This window comes from Ochlerotatus camptorhynchus, unplaced genomic scaffold (assembly GCF_037179485.1).
Source record: "Ochlerotatus camptorhynchus isolate MF236.1 unplaced genomic scaffold, CSIRO-AGI_Acam_v1.1 ptg000452l, whole genome shotgun sequence".
Lineage (NCBI taxonomy): Eukaryota > Metazoa > Arthropoda > Insecta > Diptera > Culicidae > Ochlerotatus > Ochlerotatus camptorhynchus.
In genome coordinates, this window is record NW_027040938.1 from 46235 (window position 1) to 68057 (window position 21823).

Here is a 21823-nt window from a genome sequence, read left to right on the forward strand (position 1 = left end):
GGTTAATACACAAGACAACATGATAAAATAAGTGACGACAGAAGACAAGACTGGGACAAAAATTAATCTTTAAAAAAAAAACAAGAATGCGCAATTATATTATCAAAACTATTTGGATCAACACAAAAACAACAGTGACCAAACGGGCACCATAGCCTAGGAACGTCTGTATGTTGATTTAAAATAAAGGCTCATAGAAGCAAAAATTATCAATAAAAGGGGTCCAGTGTAGAGTTTAAGCAAGTGTATGCTGCCACTGTGATCATTAAAAAAAAGAAATCCTTTGAATATTTCTAGTAATTATTATCTATCAAAACAACAAATATTACAAATTCTCGGTCATTGCGGGTTTATGATCATTTTATTCGATTATATTTTATATTGAAATGCAATACTTTTCGTGGAGCTTTCATAGCATCGTAAGGATTGTTTACTTTGCACGACAGATAGCCGGTTTGATTACAAAGTCATATTATGAAGTTACTGACATCCATAACCATTTCCATTAAAGTTCTAGAACCATAAATAAAAAGGTTCTTATATAGTTCTATGTGCCAACATGTATGGAGAAAACAAGAATTTCGAATGGTAATGGTTCTTAACAACCCATTATTTGTAAAGTCCAGCTCCTAAAATCCACAATGGTTCTTGTTGGCTCTAAAGATTGGGCCCAACGATAAAAATCTCCTGTTCTTAATTTTTTTTTTCTTAGAACAATGCGTCATCAGGACAATACAAATGGATAATTAATGTTGCTAGTGGAAAATATTAAAAAAAATACTCTCCTTCGAAATTTATGTATGGGCTCAAGATTAGGAACACTTAGGCCGACATTAGGGACATTAACCCTACATAATGTTAAAACTTTATCCCATAAACGTTCATGTAAAGTTCAATAACCGTTTCAGTTAAATTTTAGCAGGGATTATAAACCAGTTTTAACCACTTTTGTAAGGTCAAGTTATGGTTCGCGTTGATGACCACTCGCCTTTCAACGCTTGAGACTTATGAAATTCTTAGGTCTATTTTCCTCAATGTAGCCATCGAAAATTAACGTAAAAGTTTTTATCAGGGAAATATTGTAAAGATTGGGCTGCAGACTTTTTCCTAAAACTCGAGGATCCCTCATTTAACACTAACTTACTTTTTGTAATCCGGCGGTAGCTGTAAGTCATCTCCGTCAATGTTCTGGATGAACAAGTCATCTGGTTGAATGCGTTCCTTCTGTACTCCAGACGGTGCAATGTAGATTTCATCACTGTTGACAAAATAAAAAGGTTTAATTGTGTTATAACCCGAGATACATGCTAGGATCATACTCAAGTTTGATGCTGATGCCTCCGCCCGTACCAGTGACCCATCCAAGATTATAGAATTGCTTGCACAGTTCTGGAATCAATTTTCTGGGATGTTCCTACAATAACATTTCTAATATTATCTTACTTAGTTTTAATCATTTTATCGGTTCTAATTGATTACTAAAAAAGATCAACCAATTTGAAACGACATCACATTACAGTGATAGTACATTCTTTGTAAAGAAATATTAATTGCTTTGAATGCTAAAATGTATGTATTGAAATTATCATCTATTAAAGGGATAGAGGAATTACCTTATTTATAACGTTATCATAAATCTAAAAGAAAACACGCACACGGTTGTTTTTAAGTATGTGGATTTTATGTACGTGTATATTTCGTGGGGCGGTATCAAAGGAATGAGTAAAAAGAAACAAAAAGAAAGAAGAAAGTTAATTTAGTTCAGGTACCTCGATTTGAAATAAATCGATATTGATTCTACACGAGAAGAGTAAATACATAAGACGATATGAACGCGCTCAGCGATGCCTGTTCTGTTACTATAAAGCATAACATAATATAGATGCAACATTGATGGTGGTATGCTTCAAGGAGAATTACCAGTCCTATTTTGAAGATCTGTTTTACTTTGGTTGGCATCGACTTCATTTGTTACCACGATTCACATGACAAGATTTTCAAGACAGGACTGCTATTGCAATTTATTGAAGCTTGAAGCATACTATTATGAAAATTTACATTACATACCAAACATACATACCTATTGTACCTATTGCATCTAGCTCTTATCTCTCTGTGCCAGTTATTGTTTATTTACTAATTTAAATACATGCGGAAGAATCCGAATAAACAGAAGGTATTTTGTAACATTATTTTCATAAATTGTATGTTCAAAGAAGAACTCCACTGTATGTGAAGCATAAAAAAGCTACCGAAACCAATAAGGTTTTACCTCAGGGTTTGCACCGCCGGGGTTAACCTCAATCGGATGGCAGTTCAGTAGTACTGTGGACGTACGTAGTACGTGTGCTTAGTTAATTTTTTCTTGGATAGATTTTCTCGATAATTTTTCAGACTGAAGTGAGGTGTAAACCACACTTCTGCAATACATATGTCCGCGAGCAACATCCTTTCATTGCGCATTTCATCGATAATTTTCAAATTAAAATTCGTACAATTTAAAATATTTTTTTTTTCGAAAAAAAAATGCTAAGTGCTTGTAAATAAAGCCCTATAGTAAAAGTATGAACGTCTTTCAAAAGTTGTTCCAATCGAGCTTGAGCTTGAGCTTGAGCTTGATTGACCGCCAACGGTTGCTACTCTGTTACTGCCAGATCAGCTGTAATTACACAGAGAACCAATAGACGATGCTTGGGACTAGCAATCATCCTCAATGTGTAAAAACTGGTGATCTTAAATTAGGCAATACCAGCGCCGGCCGCGCCCGAACACAGGTCAAGAAAGGAATGGGAAGGATTGTGTTGACATGACACTCGCTTTGATGGAAGCCGAGAACACCTCTGCAATGCCACGAGGAATCACTGGGATGTTGGATAAGAGGGTTGGGTTTGCAGCAGGGTTCGTTTTGGTAAACGATAAGCTGAATTGATGTCTTAACGATCATATAACGCGAAGGAGCTTGGGACTAAACCCACGGTCTTCTGCTCAGTAAGCAAAAACGTTTGCCACTAGGCAGACGAGCACCTTTTTAATCACCGAGTTGCTGTTATTACCATGTAGTCATATTAACAAATAAAACGATTGACGAATCTTGAATGTGGATGGGCCTGAGATTAGACTCATGATGTTCTGCTCAGTAAGCAAAAACGGTTGCTCTAAGGCCACCGAGCCCCTCATATCACATAATACCGTTGCTCAAATTTGTGTATCCATTCAAACCCGGAACCAACGACAACAACGAGTTTCGCAAAATACACGATACACAAGCGATTTTACCATAAATCTCTTTGATATGTAAGGACCTGGGACCGCGTTTTTCTGCTCAGTAAGCAGGCCACTGTAACCGACGATCTTTCAAATCCGAAAACTAAAAACTACGAAAAAGTACTTAGGCCTTCATTAAGTTCCACTTTCACGCGACGTTCAATGACAGGGTCCTATCCAGGATTACATCTGAAAAATCCAAATCTGGCCAACGCCCACCTTAAACCTAAACCTGTTCTAATCCACCTGAAATGACTAACGAATGGAAGACTTTGACTACCCAGCCATGCAACCCACCCAGGGGAGACTTGGTCCTGTACCCAATGCTTAACTTATCTCCATTCCACTCAGCTACTTGCAATTTCTTGTGATATAGTGGGCGGAATATTATTATATGAGACAATTCAATGCAGACGTCTTTCAAAATTTGGTAGATCGACAGGTAATCGGTGAGTTACCACGATAGTTGCTATTCAACAACTCGACAACGTCCCATCGTCAACGCCTGCTATGAGAATTCCCCATTGCAGACACCAACGAAATGACGTCATCGAGCTATCGATCAACTACCCTGGTTATCGCCTGGTACCTTATAGCACGATGCTAGGAGGCGAACCGGAAGAATCGATGAGCTACCTCTCAGTTCCAATCGAACCGTCAAAATGCACCGCTTTGCTCGATTCTTGGAACAGCTTTTTTCAGTTTTGTGGTGGCAGTCGTCCATACTTTAACTAGAGGGCTTTACTTGTAAACAGTATCACCAACAATCAATACGAAACGAACGATTTTAAATTGGCTCACCACTTTAGTAGCCTATTGGTCCCAAGCAAACGATTAACGTACCCTATTCTAGTTGAAATTCTATTACTACACTATGTTTGTTTTGATTCGCTATGAAAGTTTGACAGATAACATCAGGGGTGTGTGGATTCATGCAGAACATGCAGGAGTGAGTGAAATAGCTTGGGACTGCTTGGGACCGTTGTTCTGGTACTGAGTGAGCCAAAAATAATAATGATTTTCTTCGGGACCCAGTGGTCTTAGAGTTACCTCTATGGTATCACTGAACTGTCCAGATTGAGAAGTTATAACATGTTATAACGGTTGTCAAATAATTGCAACACAGAAACCCAGCCCAGTGGCAGGCGCGTAGGCAACATGTCAGGCATATCATTTGATAACGGCACAAAAGCATTTGTAAACAAATTTTCTAAGGCCCTTTACACGTGAACCAAAGTACGCCCACGCAAACCAACAACATCATCGGATAGGGGCAACTATCATCTTTCCGAAAGTGGTATTGGTTTGCGTGGGCGTACTTTGGTTCCCGTGTAAAGGGCCTTAGAAAGTTTGTTTAAAAATGCTTTTGTGCCGTTATCAAATGTTATGCCTGACATGTTATAACTCTGTACACTGAAACAAATCGACATGTACCGTTTATTGGATCCATCTTATAACATAGGAATGACAGCAGATTTATTCATTCTATGTGATGATTGATAGATTCCATTGGATTATCACTTAAGAACTATGACTGCGATATGGAATGATTTCTATCGTAATTTCACATACTTAGTACTTGATAATACTTTGCTTCGAGTGTGGTTAGCAATAGGTAAGATGTTTATGAATATTGTCTGATATATTTCATGGTGAAAAACTGGTGGGAACAGACATCTAGAAACTAATGGAAAATCCTATAAGTTTGCACTATGAGAAAAGTCAGTAAAATATACCTGTTTTCATGATGACTAATCAAAAATCACTAAAAGATATATCTTATAAGATAATTATGTTTATTTTATTGGAGTTGCTTTTAACCATTTTTGACGTTTATTGATATGTCGCGTGTAAACAGACATGTAGAAACTATTGGACAGTCATTTAACTTTGTAGTATAGGAAAACCTTTATATCTCATTGTAATAGCTTCCTTTGATTTCGGACGTTTAAAGATTGTAAACAGATCTATCCCAGTCATATACATTTGCCTTTTAAGAAATCCAACAGCAAACATTTGTTTTGGCATGGTTTTCTGGGATCGCTCCCAACAAAATACATCTTACATGATTGTTCTTCATAAATTATTGAAACAATTTTCAACGATGTTATCGTACACTCATTAAAATGATAAGTCGAAATAAATATAGCTAACAACAATGATACTGTATTGAATAATCCTTGTTTGTTATTGTTCCATAAGATAAGGGGTTCCGGAAAAGAATGTATTGTGATTGAAAAAATGATTTTACTGCAATATTTACTTTGCTAAGATTCTAATTGCAAGCCTTCCACACACACTTAGAAATTATCGCCGAACAGCTGAGCTGTTCGGTAAAAGCTACTTTGAAACTAAATCTCTACTAAAATTACAAGATTTGATCATTTAAACAAGGTTGAACATGTTTTGAAACTATTTTCAAATTCAATTGCCTTTAAAATGAAGGTCAAAGTTTTACCGAATGTTCAGTTGTTCTGATTTCGGTAAAATCTACCGAACAGAACACGGAAACAAAATCTTAGTGTGCACGGCTAATTCAGATTCCAGCACTAGTACTCAAACTTCATGAACCAGTTCCATGAACTCATATAATGTAGTCGTTGTTTTATTGCACACAGGAGCATTAAGAAAGATTTGAATACACGACACCACCGAAACGGAGCATAAATTTGTTAGTGCTATTTTTCTTCACTCGAGCATAACGTTGCACTACATTCCATGTCGGGAGAGCTGTTCTTACTTCATGCTAATTGAACGAGCTCAATATTGAAATCAGCCGTGGCCCAGTGGAATCGAGCGCAGACACCGAAAGCATCACACCTCAACACAGTTCTGGATCGAATCCCAAATCAGCTACAATAAAAAAAAGAAACAACTGTGAAAGCTCCCACTGCCTGATGTTTATTTTAAGAAATCGATTAAATATATGTGTCAAAAGAAGAAGTAAATTTCATGTGAATTTCACATAAACTTTACTTCGATTGATTTATGACACATATATTATATTGTGGTGGTGAAAAGTAAAGCTTATGCTTATGGGTTTCAAATCCATTTCAGTTTATTATTATAATTTGACCGATTTTCATTTATCATATGACGATCATATAAAAGTTACCAATTTATCAGCATTGTAAATGTATCAGATATTCATATAGAATTTACCTGACACATTTTCAATCATATCATATTCATTGGATTATCTTATAGCGCAAATTTATTAGACTTCCACATAACAGGAATATGTCATATTGGTTCAGTGTAGTCTGAACGTACTATATATAACGTACTATACTATTATGTCTAACCCCGACGGTGCAAAATCTAATAGACGAGTGCACGGATGGACTTGAGTTCCCCTAATAAAAAATACAATTAGGGAACGATAAACCACATGATTGAACTATTCCACCAATGGTTTGGATGATACACGTCGTTGAGCAATTTAACCAAACAATTTTTATTAGGGTCACTCACTCCACAAAAAGTGACACAACAGCGGAACCATGTTTACTGAAAATAAACAATGAATAATACTCGCGTAACATTTGAAACGGGCCTATCAACTTTTGTACACAAAACTTGTTAAGCCCTTTTCGCGCGAACCGACTACCCCTACGCAAACTAACAACTCTCCTTTAGTGCTCTTGGTTTGCGTGGACGTACTTCGGTTCTAGAAAATTGTTTTCAAAACTTTGATAGGCCCTTTTCAAATGTTACGCAAGCATTATTCATGTATTTATTTTTAGTAAACAGGGCCCCACTGTTGTGTCAAATTTTTTTTTTCAGTAGATCAACAAAAGTTCACCCGTGCACTCACTATAGTTTAGGAGTTGTTTTTCAAAAAGCCTAATTATTTTCATTGAACTGACCCCGACCGCAGTTTTCGCGACTCAAAACTTAAACACACAATTCAACATCAAAGAGATGAAAAGAGGTAAACATTTACATTCATTTCGTGACTTTATTTGAATTAATTCGCCTTTTTTCATTTACACTATTCCTTAAAATTGTGTATGAAGCTTTCGATATTTACTACTTTGTGAATAATTCAAATCTGTATCTCTTATGCATGACGAACTTAGTTTTTCAATTAATGTAATTTACATTCACTGAAAAACAATGGTGAGTTCTGTTGGGTGGTAGGTTTTTCACAAAAGTTGTAACTAATATCAAAACATACAAAAGCTACAAAGGGGAAATGACTCTAATGTTGGCCTATGACGCGTTCATCTAGATAAAATTGATAAATAGCAGATTTTTAGCGATGGGCCCAATCTTAGATCCGAATCTAAGTTTGGGCCCATCGCTAAAAATCTGCTATTTATCAATTTTATCTAGATGAACGCGTCATTGGGACGGTACTAATGACTAATTTTGGTTGCTATTGAAAATTTAGTCGATTGCTGAATTTACGTATGGACCCAAATTAGCGGCGTTTCCCGACCAACCATTTTGTTAATTTTCTTTAATTTTCTATACATCGATCTTCAAAGCCATTCAAAAGAAAAATCGATAGCGATCGTCACCATTTCATGAATAATTGTAAAGATGCTAAAAGTCTAATCGTGAATCGTTTATAAAGATCTTTCTCAAAATATTGCTACCAATCGTTATCAATGTTAAAATATCGATTGTGTTGCCAGATCAAAATATCGATTTCTGTTGTAAAATCAAAATATCGATACTCAACTGCTGATTTTATTTGTGATTTTTTTTATCGCATAATTTCTAGTTTCGATCCCATGCCATCTGGGGTGTACTGATTTCGTTGTTGGTTGCTAATCCTCGGGTCCACGGCTGCTGTTGATGAGCTTATCAACGACAGGCAAACACACTCTAGTATGTGGTGTATTGAAATTTCTGTAAATCTTTTCATACATGAATTCAATATTTATATAAATTTATTTGTCATAACCATCAACCAGTCAGCCATATAGGTGTAATAGAGGTCAAAAAGGTATCCATTTTCGTCATTGGGTTTCAAATGCCGAGAATCCCACCACGCATGCTATCACGGGTTATTAAATATATATAGGGGAATTTACGTATTCTCGTCAGTCTAAGCAGCGTCCGAACTTCTATTAGCGATTTCTCAGCGTCACACACATACATGACAGGTTTGTTTGTTGACATTTATCTGCTGCTTGCTGTTCTACCCATTCCAATCGACAGAATTGATCAAAACGGGTTGAATATGTTTTTACAACGCTCCAAACTTCTCAGGTGAGTGTGACTATTGTCGGCAGTCTCTTTTTCTTCGGCACCCTTTCCATTTGAACTGCGTGTTAACCAGCTGTTCTATTATCGGCAACTCGAAATCAGCCGTATTTTGTAGTGTGTATATTTAATTTAAAGAAAAATATGGCATAACAGGATTGCACAGTCGTAAAAATGTAATCTGATTGAAGCTGAAAAGTTAAGGAATCGGCTTAATACATTCAGCGAAGAGTTTTGATGGGAAAATACTGCGAAATTAACGTTTCAATTTCGGTTGCCGAAAACAGTCAATGGGTGCCGAAGCCATAATTTACCCTACGTAAACTTGAAGAACTACAATGGTAAACATTTGCTGCGTCGCGGCCATCGGTCTTCTCGTTCATTTACCGGCAGATTGCTTCTTTCGATGAAATGCCGAATATGTCGATAAATAATATAAACATTGCCATCTGTCACCTGGTGTGTCTGGAACTCTCTTTAACCAGCGATGCAAATCGATAGCAAGGAGATTATAAATGTGCATCGATGGCAATCTTTGTTTTTCTTTGTCAAAGTTCAAAGTTACGATGATATCAGTGTATTTAAATATTTATTGATGAATATTTGTAAAGAATACTAAAGTCCATGTGACATATAGAAATTAAAAGAAATTTAGTATGGCACCAAATATATCATATTAACAATATGATCCATTCATGCCTTTTCCAAATGTTGCAATGGCGACCCGCAAAATATTGCTTCATGCACCATCTAGCGTTGAAAAAGGTCAGCAACAATCAACAAACAATTACAATCGAGGGGTGCGAATATAGCACTTATTACAAAAGTAAGAGTCAAATTATTTTCATTAATTACATTGTGTATGTTACAATTTGTCTGACATGTCACTGTTGTCATCAAATAAAATAAAATACTGAAATACATTCATTTGAAATATTAAACAAATTTTCATTTGGTTTACCCCTCGTGACGATAAACAAATACATTGGTAGCCTTTTTGGCCACAGAGGTGCTTTCATCGCTAAAAATTCGGTTCGCCAGCTAAGCGAAAGAGTGGATCATATTGTTAATATAATATATTTGATGGCACGTTTAAAGATTACTATCATATAACCGATGAAGAAATAATCTTAAATGTACCCGAAAAAAAAATTACAGTGAAATTTTCAGTGGAAACAATGCTCTAACATTAATATTTATTGTCGACAATAAAAATGATTGTTATAATGTTGTACTCTTCCGAAAACGGCAAAACTGCTACCTAGCTGTACAATGAATTTACATAATAAAATGTTGTTACAATGATTTTTATCGTATTTTTAATTTATTTTATTGTTAACATGATTCGATCATGGACAATAATGAACAACTCTATTACAATAAAAATTGTTGTTACATTAAATATTGGTGTATTTTCATTGTGGGTTACTTCACGAACAATAAAAATAAATCTGATTGAAGCATGATACTATGAGAGGGTCAGCAACACTGCCCATGTAATCAAGATAGGCGCTGCTCGTATGGCTCTTGCTTTGACAGTTCGTTTGGCTCAAAACCAGCCAGTCCGCGTCCGCTCATCTCTTATCCTAGACCCTCTCTAAAGCTTAATGGAGACCTTTTCCGTGCAGTCAATAATCATACAATAATAATAAAAAATTCCACCACTTGAAGATGTCAGGAAGGAACTCTCAGGTGGAAGCATATTTCATGGGCGATTCTCTCCAGTCGAATGCATTAACTTATCAACGACGCTCAACCACCAAGGAGACGTGACCTAGAGATATCGAGCGCAGGGGAGTTGGCCTGCATTTCTCAAAAGTTCCGGATCGAATCTCGATCCATATCCAGTAAAAAAAAAGGACCACCCGTAACAGACATACCACCCCTTCCCTTCCCGCGGCAATGTTTTATTTTTTCGATTTATTTTTAAAGTCGATAAAGTAGATCTGTCAAGCCAACACATACACTCTAAAGTACACTGTTATTTTTTTTAATCAATAAATTCACCAACCAACAGTAAAATAACAATAATATATAATGTTATTGAAAAAAAATTATATGGGAAAATCACGAAAATTTCATTGTTAAGATACTTAACAACCCCCCTTTTTTATTGTAAATTTTCCATTTACCAGGAAATTTATTGTTTTGTACAACATAAATCAAGGTTAATTTATTGTAGACGTAACAATATAAATCATTGTTAAGACAATAATTTTCGTCTTATTGTTACATTGTTTTTTAATGTATTTTTGTTGTTATTTTTTTCGGGTAAGTATCGATCAATAAAGATTTTTAAATGTGTAAATCGAAAACATAGAAAATTTAAAGTAAAGAATTGCCGACATTAATCTTTATTTCTGTATAAAGAACTTTGAAGAAGTTTCACGAACGGTTGGTCGGGTTAGGCAGACATTACATCCATTTCCCCTACATTATTTTGCAGAATTCAAGCTGAACATTGCATTAGGTCCTAAGTAACATTGACAGATTCTATTCGTCGACTTTCTCTTTGTATTCCCACGGCCATGTAAATATATTCTCAGGTATTTTCGGCACACAGATCGATAAAAGAAGCTTTTATCTAGCATCTAATATGACAAACACAACAAGAAACAGTTATGTGCTCAAGTTATTAACGAAAGAGAAAGTCGACGAAGAGAATCGTTCAATGTTAATTAGGACCTAATGCAATGTTCAGCTTGAATTCTGGTGAGAAAAGTTATAGTGCTATCTTGATGTTGGTTTCTGTGTTGCAATTATTTGACAACCGTTATAACATGTTATAACTCTCCAGTCTGGACAGCGTTGAATGAATGTAAATGCGCAAATGAATGTAAATGAATGCACGGATAGACGAGTGCACGGATGGATTTAAGTTCACTCACTCGACAAAAAGTGACACAACAGCGGGGCCTTGTTTACTAAAAATGAACACAAGAATAATACTCGCGTAACATTTGAAACGGCATATCAACTTTTGTACACAAAACTTATTAAGCCTTTTTCGCGCGAACCGAATACGCCCACGCAAACTAACAACACCAGCGGGTAGGAGAAATTCTCCTCTTCCCGACAATGCTCTGGGTTTTCGTGAGCGTACTTCGGATCTCGTGAAAAGGACCTAGCAAATTATTTACAAAAGTTGATAGGCTATTTTGAAATGTTACCGCGAGCATTATTCATGTGTTCATTTTTAGTAAACAGGGCCCCGCTGTTGTGTCAATTTCTTTTTCAGTAGATGAACAACTAAAGTTCACCCGTGCACAGGTCAATGGATTTGTGTTCACTCACTCGAGGAAAAATAGCACAAGCTGCGGGCAATGTTAACTAATCATGAACACTACACTCAAAGATAAATTAAATCAAAAAAGCTTAAAAAGTATGCAGATTCCCGCTTCACCTTATTGAGTCCGAGCCATGATTACTTCGGCAGTAGTCATGCATGATTAAAATCGAAATAATATTTCCAGTATTAAAATTTATTCTTTTTCAATACTGATATATAGCCAAAAAAAGAGATTAAAATTCATTCAAAAATTATTAAAATAGAATCAAAAATGATAAAAATTTATTCAAAAAATATTAAAGGGTTGTTTTCTAGACACGACCGCAGTATGACCATAGAGGTAACTCTAAGACCAGAAAGTCCCGAAGAAATGTGCTCAACTTTTTGGCTCAGCTCTGGTACTCTCTTCGGTCCCAAGCTAATCGATTCACCCCTCGAAACATAAGAAAATCCACAAACCCCTCATTTTATCTGTCAAACTTTCATAGCGAATCAAAACAAACATTGTGTAGTACTAGAATTTCAACTAGAATGGGGTACGTTAATTGTTTGCTTGGGACCAATAGGCTAGTCAAGTAGCGAGCCAATTTAAAATCGTTTGTTTCGTATTGATTGTTGGTATGACGCAGAACTACGTGATGTATGTAATGCATTTTTGACTATTATAGACGAGTGCACGGGTGAACTTTAGTTCATCTACTGAATTTTTTTTGACACAACAGCGGGGCCCTGTTTACTAAAAATGAACACATGAATAATGCTCGCGTAGCATTTGAAAAGGGCCTATCAACTTTTGTAAATAATTTGCTAGGTCCTTTTCACGAGAACCGAAGTACGCCCACGCAAACCAAGAGCACTATTGGGAAGGGGAGAATTTCCTCTGCCCGATGGTGTTGTTAGTTTGCGTGAGCGTATTCGGTTCCCGCGAAAAAGGCTTAACAAGTTTTGTGTACATAAGTTGATAGACCCGGTTCAAATGTTACGTGAGTATTATTCATGTGTTCATTTTAAGTAAACAGGGCCCCGCTGTTGTGTCACTTTTTGCCGAGCGAGTGAACTCAAATCCATCCGTGCACTCGTCTATACTTTATCTTAAATTTTTCAAGTATTACAATGTTTCGGTTATGGTGTAATGTTTGTTCATGTATTTTTGTGGAATGTAATAAATTATTAAAATTTAAATGTGGGGTCCTAAACAAGCCGTTATATATATTGGAGTAGCACCCCAGTATAGTTCAAAAAGACGCAATGCATGTTGTGAGATAAAACAATTGCCAAAAAATACGTTAATTTTTTTCAGTAGCTCCATCATTGGTTTCAAATTAGGTCTCTGTAGCAGAAAAGATTGAAGGTTGCATTTTATGATAACGCAACAGGCAGTCTTCAAAAGAATCAGAAGACGGTACTTTCAATATTGAACAAAATGTTGGTTCATATGTCAGCGAAGTAGGGGAGGAAGGGGTATAACCATAGAGGTAACTCTTAGACTAGAAGGTCTCGAAGAAACGTGCTCAACTTTTTGGCTCAGCTCTGGTACTTTCTTCGGTCCCAAGGTAATCGATGCACCCCTCGAAACATAGGAAAATCCACTAACCCCTCGTTTTATCTTTCAACCTTTATAGCGAATCAAAACAAACATAGTGTAGTACTAGAATATCGACTAGAATGGGGTACGTTGATCGATTTGATTGAGACCAATAGGCTAGTCAAGTAGTTATACCGGTTGATATAACGAAGGACAACCCTAACATAAAATTATCATGCATCATCATTATGTAGTTTACAGCGTGTTCGTAGAATGATGCAAAATAGAATACTGTGACTTTTATTCTCAAATCAAACGTCTGATTTCCAATTAGTAGGTGTTTAATACAACATTAATTGAAATTAGGGGGAATCAGTTCTTGAATTTCAAAGTCAGAGCAAATCTTGTATACAGGTTCTACACCTGTTCAATGTTTTGATAGTAAGCATCATAGTTAAGGTACACCGGAGTAAGTTGAAACGTTGCGTGTATCTCTTAGCGATATTCACTGTAATTATTTTTGGAGGCATTATGTGCTACTGCAAACTACTATATTAGAAATAATTTCAATGTTTATTCACTTCCGCTAACAGATCCATCTACCGTTTCAACTTCCCCACGCGTTTCAACTTGCCCTAGTGAAGGGTAATGGATTTTTCCTATGCATATATGGACATGAAAAATGTGTGTTTGGTGAAAAAGTTTACCATTCTATTTTCTAATAATTATCCATTATGTTCTCTAATAGGAACATTTTTATTAAGCAATGAATTTGAATCATGGTTGGACCTAAAAATGCATCATGGTTGGACCTATTATATAAAGTAACATTTGTATGCTTAAGTGTCCGCAGGACCGAGTATCATAAACCAATCAACAGCCGCTAAATAAACCGATCAACAGCCGCGATTTTTTGGAATCGGTCAACCGGTTCCGGAAATTTGATCGGTACATGCTGCGGTTTATATGAGGCATGAGGCTAATTACTTTGGTTTGTTTTTTTCCGTCTATCTTGTTTTCCGTGCTGAGCACCAATGCTACCGACGTGCCAGGAAGGCAGCTCCCACACCTGGACCCTACCTATCGACCCATCAACACATGAGCTTTACTTCCCATCCGAAGGAAGGCGTGATCAGAGATGTTATGCCTCAGAACATCCCGGCGGCGTCAACTGGGATTGAACCCAGGCCTGCTGGGGTGAGAGGTAATCACGCTTACCACTACACCATCGGCGCCGTTATGAGGCTAATTACGACGATCATCAAATCAAACGAATAAAACTTATCATGTGACACCTCAAATCACATTATAATTAAAAAACTAGTTGAATGGTAGTCCCTCCCCTTGGCTAGTTTTTGCACCTTGCTGTTGGTGGGTGGACTTAATTTCATGCTTTATAGTGGAGTGTTGGAGACGGTATGTTTGGGGCCGGTGTTGCTGGCTCATGCCGCGATAGAATGGCGCAATGGGCAGGCAATGGGGATTACTAAGCTTCCCCTCTCTGATAAACCACTGCATGAGAGAACCAAAGATCTAGTCCAGCAGTGATAGTATCACACTTGTTACTCCTTTGATTGAGAGCCGCGTCGTAGTACGCTTACGTATAGGCACTGACGTTGGGTGTGATACTGGCGGATTTTGCCGCAAATCACTCTTATTTTATTTATTTTTACGCAGATAGATTTATTTGGGTTTGCAAGGGAATTATACTATTGAAATATTTCAGAAAGTGCCCAACGGTGCTCCTTCTATTTGCGTGACAAGCTTTCATTGTTGTTTTCATCGAAGTATTACTCAGGAAACAATGTTAAACATAATTTTTTGTACAAGGTATTGTAACTAATCTTATATGTGCTTTATTTTGATTTGGAATAAGTGTTTGAACTATGGCTCGGGATTTCCACTGTGGCGTGCTTCTATTGTGACATACCCATACGTATTTTTGTGGTGCGACATACTGGAAGCGTGTGAGCATAGTTGGAGCATATAACCTATATAATTTAAAAATCAGTTAGGAAACTAACTTCAAAATGAAGCATTTTAGTCAAATGAAGGTGTTACCTGGGTCGAACTAAGATATAATAAATAGGTATAGGCTTAAATCAAAAGTACTTGAAACACGTTTAATTTTAGATTACAAGCACAAGTGCAGGTACTTCATAAAGCCTGGGTTTTGATTGATTAGGTGAATTAGAGCTGTTAATAATTCATTAAATTAGACTAATGAGATATCATAATCATCAAATGAACTTAAATAAGAAACTTCAGAAAGTCTAATGACATTAAGTAGATTAATAAAAGAATTAGGATGTGGGGGTCCGCTGAGGGAGGCAACTAATCTATAAAGTTGGAGAATAAATCTTCTTATTTAACCTTGAATTTTAAAAAGAAAACGCAAGCAGACCAATAGCATTAAGCAGATTAACAAGGAGAGGAATAGTTTAGGAAATAAGTAAAGTAGAGGTATGTGACAATTAATAACTTTTAAACTTTTGGCTGTCGGCTGTCGGAATCAACGCGCCCACGTCTACGGAGCTTATGCAGAAGTGATTCGCAATGCGGTAGAGCTCACCAAAAGTTTTTTTTTGAGCTTCTGTTGTATATAATTTGTTCGGTACGGTCGCGAAATCTTGAAATGATTGATACGTGCGGTAAAATAACTAAATTGAAACAAAGCTCAACAGTAAAATAAGTAGAATATTTAGGGCGGAAATCAAAATTAATCAACTTGCCAACATAGGCTATCAAATTTATTTTGGTGGCACTCTTTAAATGATAATAAGCCTTTTTTCTCGCTTCGGTTGTCTCGCACGGCTTTCGTAATTTGCTCGGTTTTCGTAACTTACATAGTTTAGATATTTCGTTCCAAACGGATTTACTTATTCAATCGGTTTACTACGCGGATGTATCTACGCGCACACGTCACAGCATTTTTTCTATAACTATCTTGAAACAATACACACGGAATCCAGTGTTCAAGCTGCCAACATAGGCTAGGCCTTCTGCTGTATTGTCAAAGATAGAAGCAAAATTTATTCAAATTGGTCAAGTCTTGAAAACTAAGCTGACACGCAGCTCCAGCTTAATACCCAAAAAAAAAAAAAAGCTAGTTGAATGGTAGTCATTTGGGGGGCCTAGTACCACATTGGCCGCACCTGGCCATGTTTCGATCCCCCAGAGAAGTGGCCAGTTTCTGAATATGGTCAAAAATCATTTAATTACATTAAAATTCAACAACCTGTTCAATGGCAATTGTAAGGAATAGTCAGGATCAAGCTGGCCACATTCCGGAAACCCCTTGGGAAGTAACCAGTTTTATAGTACGTTCAGACTACAGAGTTATAACATGTTATAGCGCTATCTTGATGGTGGTTTCTGTGTTGCAATTATTTGACAACCGTTATAACATGTTATAACTCTCCAGTCTGGATAGCGTTTTAGACTTTGATCAAAATCCATTGTGTGATGCCTCAAATCACATGAGAATTGATCTATTTCCTCTATGCTCTCTGTTTAAGAAAGTTGTGACTAGGAAAATATACAGAAAATCATGTTGATGCGCGCGTAAGAAATTGTAAACAAACCGAAGGCTTGATAACACCGAACTCTCTCTGCAGCGGTCTTGGGTCGTTTCGGAGAACCGTCTGCTTGACGATCCTTCGCATCCAACTGACTGTAAAACATATCTGCTACCTCTTATGTGCAATTAGATTAACATTCGAAGTCCATCTTGTTTTACATATTCTGCTCAAAAAATACTTTCTTAGCTCCGCCCCTGATAGAATTTCCCGCCGTTTTTTTTATGAATGGGGCGGGGCAGAAAATATCTTTTGTGTAGAATATGTAAAAAAAGGATGGCACATAAAACAAAAAGTGTGTGTATAGGACCCAATAATCTAGGTTATTTGTATTTTGTAAAACATCTTTATTTTTTATTATATTTTTCATTTTACTACATATTTTATATTCATTATATATTACATGATTATATATAAATTCATAATGTAAATTCCAATAAATACTGGGAGGGGAGGGAGCATCAGGGCATCATTGAAGTTGTAACTGGACAATGGAGTGGAGTGCCAACCGGAGTCTAGGAGGGAATGTGTACTGTCATTTTAGATAGTTACATTTCACTCCAACAGTTGCAATGAATTTGACGCGCTCTTCTTAAACAAACCATCCCATGGAAAGCTTAGCATGTATTGCGAATTTCGTTATACATTTTGTTGGATCATATTGTTGGAAGGAGATTCTCTTATTCCCGCGGGTTTCGCGTAAGTGCCTCTGCTTACGGGCCCGTCCAACCCTTTTTGACCCTTCATACAGCAGTATGTTGAATTCAGAATGATGACGGAATTTGATCTTGCTGTTGAGTGGAGCCGCATGCAGGGCAAGACCCAAGCTAGGATGGTGGCTACTTACATACATACAATATGTAAAAAAAGGATGGACTTCGGATGTTAATCGAATGACATATATAGAGGCACCAGATATGTTGTTGATAAAATCACAATCATCATCGTGAGCGAATTTTTTCTCTAATTTGAATGTTTTGGCTCTCTGGGCAGAACCGGGTAAAACATTTATGGAATTAATTTTACTTAATTGTAATTTGTTCACTTTCAGGTTGTTAGTGTATGGGATGATGGGAAGGAGGGGGGGGGGTGTTTTGTTAAATAATATCCGATTTTTTATCTAGTTGAAGCCAGTCCCCTTGGACCCCATGGCGGGTTGTCAAGGTGATCATGCCGTGATCCACCTCTAGGGGTGTTTACATCTATGCTTATTTGCGAGCCCTAGTGTACTAACATGCTGGTAGACTCTGATGCCCTGATTACATTAAGCTGCCTACTTTTTACACACTGCTTACACTAGCGCTAGCAAATCCGCATAGATGTAAACACCACATTAACCGCTAACTTGCTCCTGCTTGTAGGACCCAACGCCACGCCATCCGAAGCGGTAATGAGCAGAGGCACGACATCAGCGCAGTTTTATATATTTTTAGGTTCAAACAGAACGATGTGCATCCAAATGATACTCGATTATGATGACTGCCCTAATAAAAAATAACAATAAACGAACGATAACCCTAATCATTGAACTATTCCACAAATGGTTTGGATGATACCCAGAACACGTCGTTAAGCAAATTAACCATACAATTTTTATTAAGGTGGGTTTATTTCAGAAAACATTGAGCAAATTATCATTTGCACATTTTTCAAAAGTTTTTTTTTATGGAAATTTTTGAACTATTTATTTCAGCAGATCCGTAAAGTAATATCCTATCGATTGGCGTATTTGGATTTCAATTTCATTTATAAACGACAAAGTTATAATCGTTCAAAACCTAACACTATTTCACCATACATATTTTTTGATTTACACCCCAGTATAGTCGACAAAGACGTAGTTCTACGTCAAAAGATAATCTACAATCTCGCCAATCATGATTTAACTGGGATTAATATCAGATGCTTATTTTTTAGCAAGAGAGGATTAATTTTTAATCATTCGATATGATTAAACTGAGTTTAATGTCAAATTGATTAAATTTCAAGCAAAATGGGAATAGTTCATATTATCAGAGTAATGTAAGCTCCTCAGATTAAATCCCGATCAAAAATGTCCAGCTGCTTTGCTGTCGACAACAGAGTTAATCAACACGACTTTAAGCAAATATTTTGCAGATCTTCCAAACAGGGACGGTATTAAAAGTTAACCGGAGTTAGAGCTTATCGCCATAAATGTTCATGAATAATGATTTTTTCTCGAGTGAGTGGACTCAAATCCATCCATGCACACGGCCAATGAGATCAACCCAAATTTGAGTTCAGCTTACTCATAAATCGCAAAAACGTGCAGCACCTCTGCAATGAGTAAATTTGCCTCAAGTTTTCCAGGTTTTTCCAGGAATAAAATCCCAAATATGAGAAAATCTAATCAATCATCAATCGGATTCTCTCATTCTACTGGCACCATTCCAAGACTGAGTAAAATTTTCCTCATTTTCCGGCAGATTTTTTAGGTTTTCCACAGGAAAACATGAGGCAAATTTACTCATCGCTGAGTTCCTGCACTTTATGCGACTACGAGTAAACTTTAATTTGGGTTGATTTCATTGGCCGTGAACTCGTCTATTGAAATGATTTTCCATGCCTTTTTCTTCCTGATTGTTGTTGATTTGCGCTCTTGAGTTCTGAATCTGACTGCAATCATTTTAACGCCAATTTTTAAATCAATTGTATCCAAACAACTAAACGAATATCATAATAATCATAATCTGCTATGTTCTTTACAATCTGGATATCGTAAGAACTGCAGCACGATTACAGCTCTTATAAAAATTGAAGACGATTTAAGAAATGCTCTTGATAACAAAATGTTAACCGTTATGGCGCTCTTAGATTTCAGCAAAGCTTTTGATTAAATTGATCATCGGAAACTCTGCAATAAACTCGCTAGTTGTTTTAAAATTGGTAATTCCTCAGTGAATTTAATTGAATCATATTTGGCTGGCCGATCACATTATGTTGAATTTAATAACATTCAATCAAATTACGATGACTGTCAACTTTACATCTCTGGCAAATTGAATAATATTTCTGAAACTATATCATTATTAAATAGTGATATAGAATATATCTTAAAATGGTGTGAAACTAATGGTCTTATTTTGAACAGGGCAAAAACACAAACTATTATTTTTAGATCAAAACGGACTGGTATTCAGGATATCCCATTAGTTAAAGTGGGTGGTGATATCATTATATATTCTGACACAATTAAAAATCCTGGTATTGTAATGGATTGCAACCTCAACTGGAATGCTCAAGTTTATTGTACGCTACACTCCCTAGTTTTGTTGCGTCACTCCACGCCTCAACATATCAGACTTCAGCTGGCTAGATCCTTGATCGTTCCGTTATTTTTGTACGGGGATATTCTTAACTTCTAAGACAAATACAAAGAAATTAAACTTGATATTTAATGCCGTTACCAGATACCGACCTGCGGAAATACGATCACATTTCTAATTTTTCTAATTTATTACTCGGCTACGATTTCGTCTACTACATGAAACTTAGATTGTGTATTCAAACTTTTAAAATTTTAAACGAAAGCCCGATATATCTTCGAAACTTCTTTATTAACTCACAATCTTCTAGGTCAAATGTTTTAATTATTCCAAGATGCTCGACACATTTTTCAAGTGAATCGATGCGCTATCGTTCGATTCGATTATGGAATGAACTACCGAGGACAGCAAGAAGTTTAACAACATTCAAAAACTTATGCAGCAACTACTTCAGTTAGGTTAATAGGTACATCGGTAGTGTAATAGTAGCATATACTTTGAAAATCATTAGTAGATTACTTGTGCTATTATTCTTGTATTGTATAAATAAATAAATAAAAAAATTAAACATATCAGAACTTATGACATCAAAAGCCATAAGATCCTTTTAAAAAAAATCTAAAACACCAGAAAACATTGCCTGCCTAAAAACAAAAATCGAAACACAATACTAACGAACTTCGATTTTAAGCTATATCGATTTGATTGGCTGATCGATGATCCCTAACACATGTACGAGACTATTGACAGCATAGTATGGGAACAGGACCTTTCCCGTACCACCACTGTTTGTTGTTGCGAATCTGAACAGTATGTTTTTTTTCGGGTGCGGATATATATTTGCTGATATGAGAACGAACCTTATCTAGTTAGTTACCCTTTCGTAAAGTTACAATTTTCTTGTCTACTGTTCTACTGATAAATACCTAATTTAATAATAAAAAAAGACATCTTATCATGCGGCACTTAGCTACAACTATCACTAGACTAACATTTGCTAAAAGCTTATTTGTTTTTAAAATGCACCATAATTTTAATGATGTTTTATAAGTACCTCAGACAAATCTTGATAAATCGATGATCTTGCTGATGCCATCCTTGTTGCAAGTAAAAACTGAACTGAAGACTGTCACGGATAAGGACACTCAACGCCCACGAGGCAAAACCAACAGGGGTTGTTTTTTAGTTTCGACTTCTTCCTGCTGCTGCCTATTTATCAAGTTCGTGACTTTATTTACTTGCGTATACAAATCGTACCTAATAGGGTTTCTATGCACATTTATAAACCCATGTACTTATTTCGACGCTGCGATAAAACTGATAGAACCCTCTCGTAAAAAAAATCCAATAAAAATACAATGATTTTCATTGTCATTGTAACCATGATATTTTCTGTCAAAACATTGGACATTTTTGTCCATTACCATAAAATCACAACGAAACTCATGGTTCACAACAATGAAAATCATGGTATCTGATAAATTTACAGTAAGTTAAGCATATTAGCAATAAAAAAGCGATTTTTCTCGAATAAATTTGTTCTCATCACACTAATTTTCGTTGTTTGAACATTGTATCGTTAAGAATCGATTTTTTTTTTCTCCTGTGCAATAATTTAGCAATAAATTTTAATGTTCAAGCACATTCAACATTAAAAATCATT

The 21823-nt window shown here is 36.2% G+C and overlaps 1 protein-coding gene across 2 annotated transcripts in view; it reads right to left on the reverse strand.

Annotated features, from left to right (window-relative positions):
• LOC135712008 (probable methylthioribulose-1-phosphate dehydratase) overlaps window positions 1-21380 on the reverse strand; it is a 67606-nt gene extending 46226 nt beyond the window's left edge. The window contains exons 1-4 of one of the 2 annotated variants that reach the window (XM_065234975.1): window positions 21215-21380; window positions 1614-1637; window positions 1320-1414; window positions 1145-1258 (exon numbers count right to left, since the gene is read on the reverse strand). In XM_065234975.1, coding sequence (XP_065091047.1) covers window positions 1145-1258; window positions 1320-1414; window positions 1614-1637; window positions 21215-21256 — 275 coding nt within the window. In that variant the 5' untranslated portion in view covers window positions 21257-21380. The remainder of the gene's footprint in view (window positions 1-1144; window positions 1259-1319; window positions 1415-1613; window positions 1638-21214) is intronic. The other variant, XM_065234976.1, reaches the window with a different exon arrangement.
• Window positions 21381-21823: the final 443 nt, after the last annotated feature.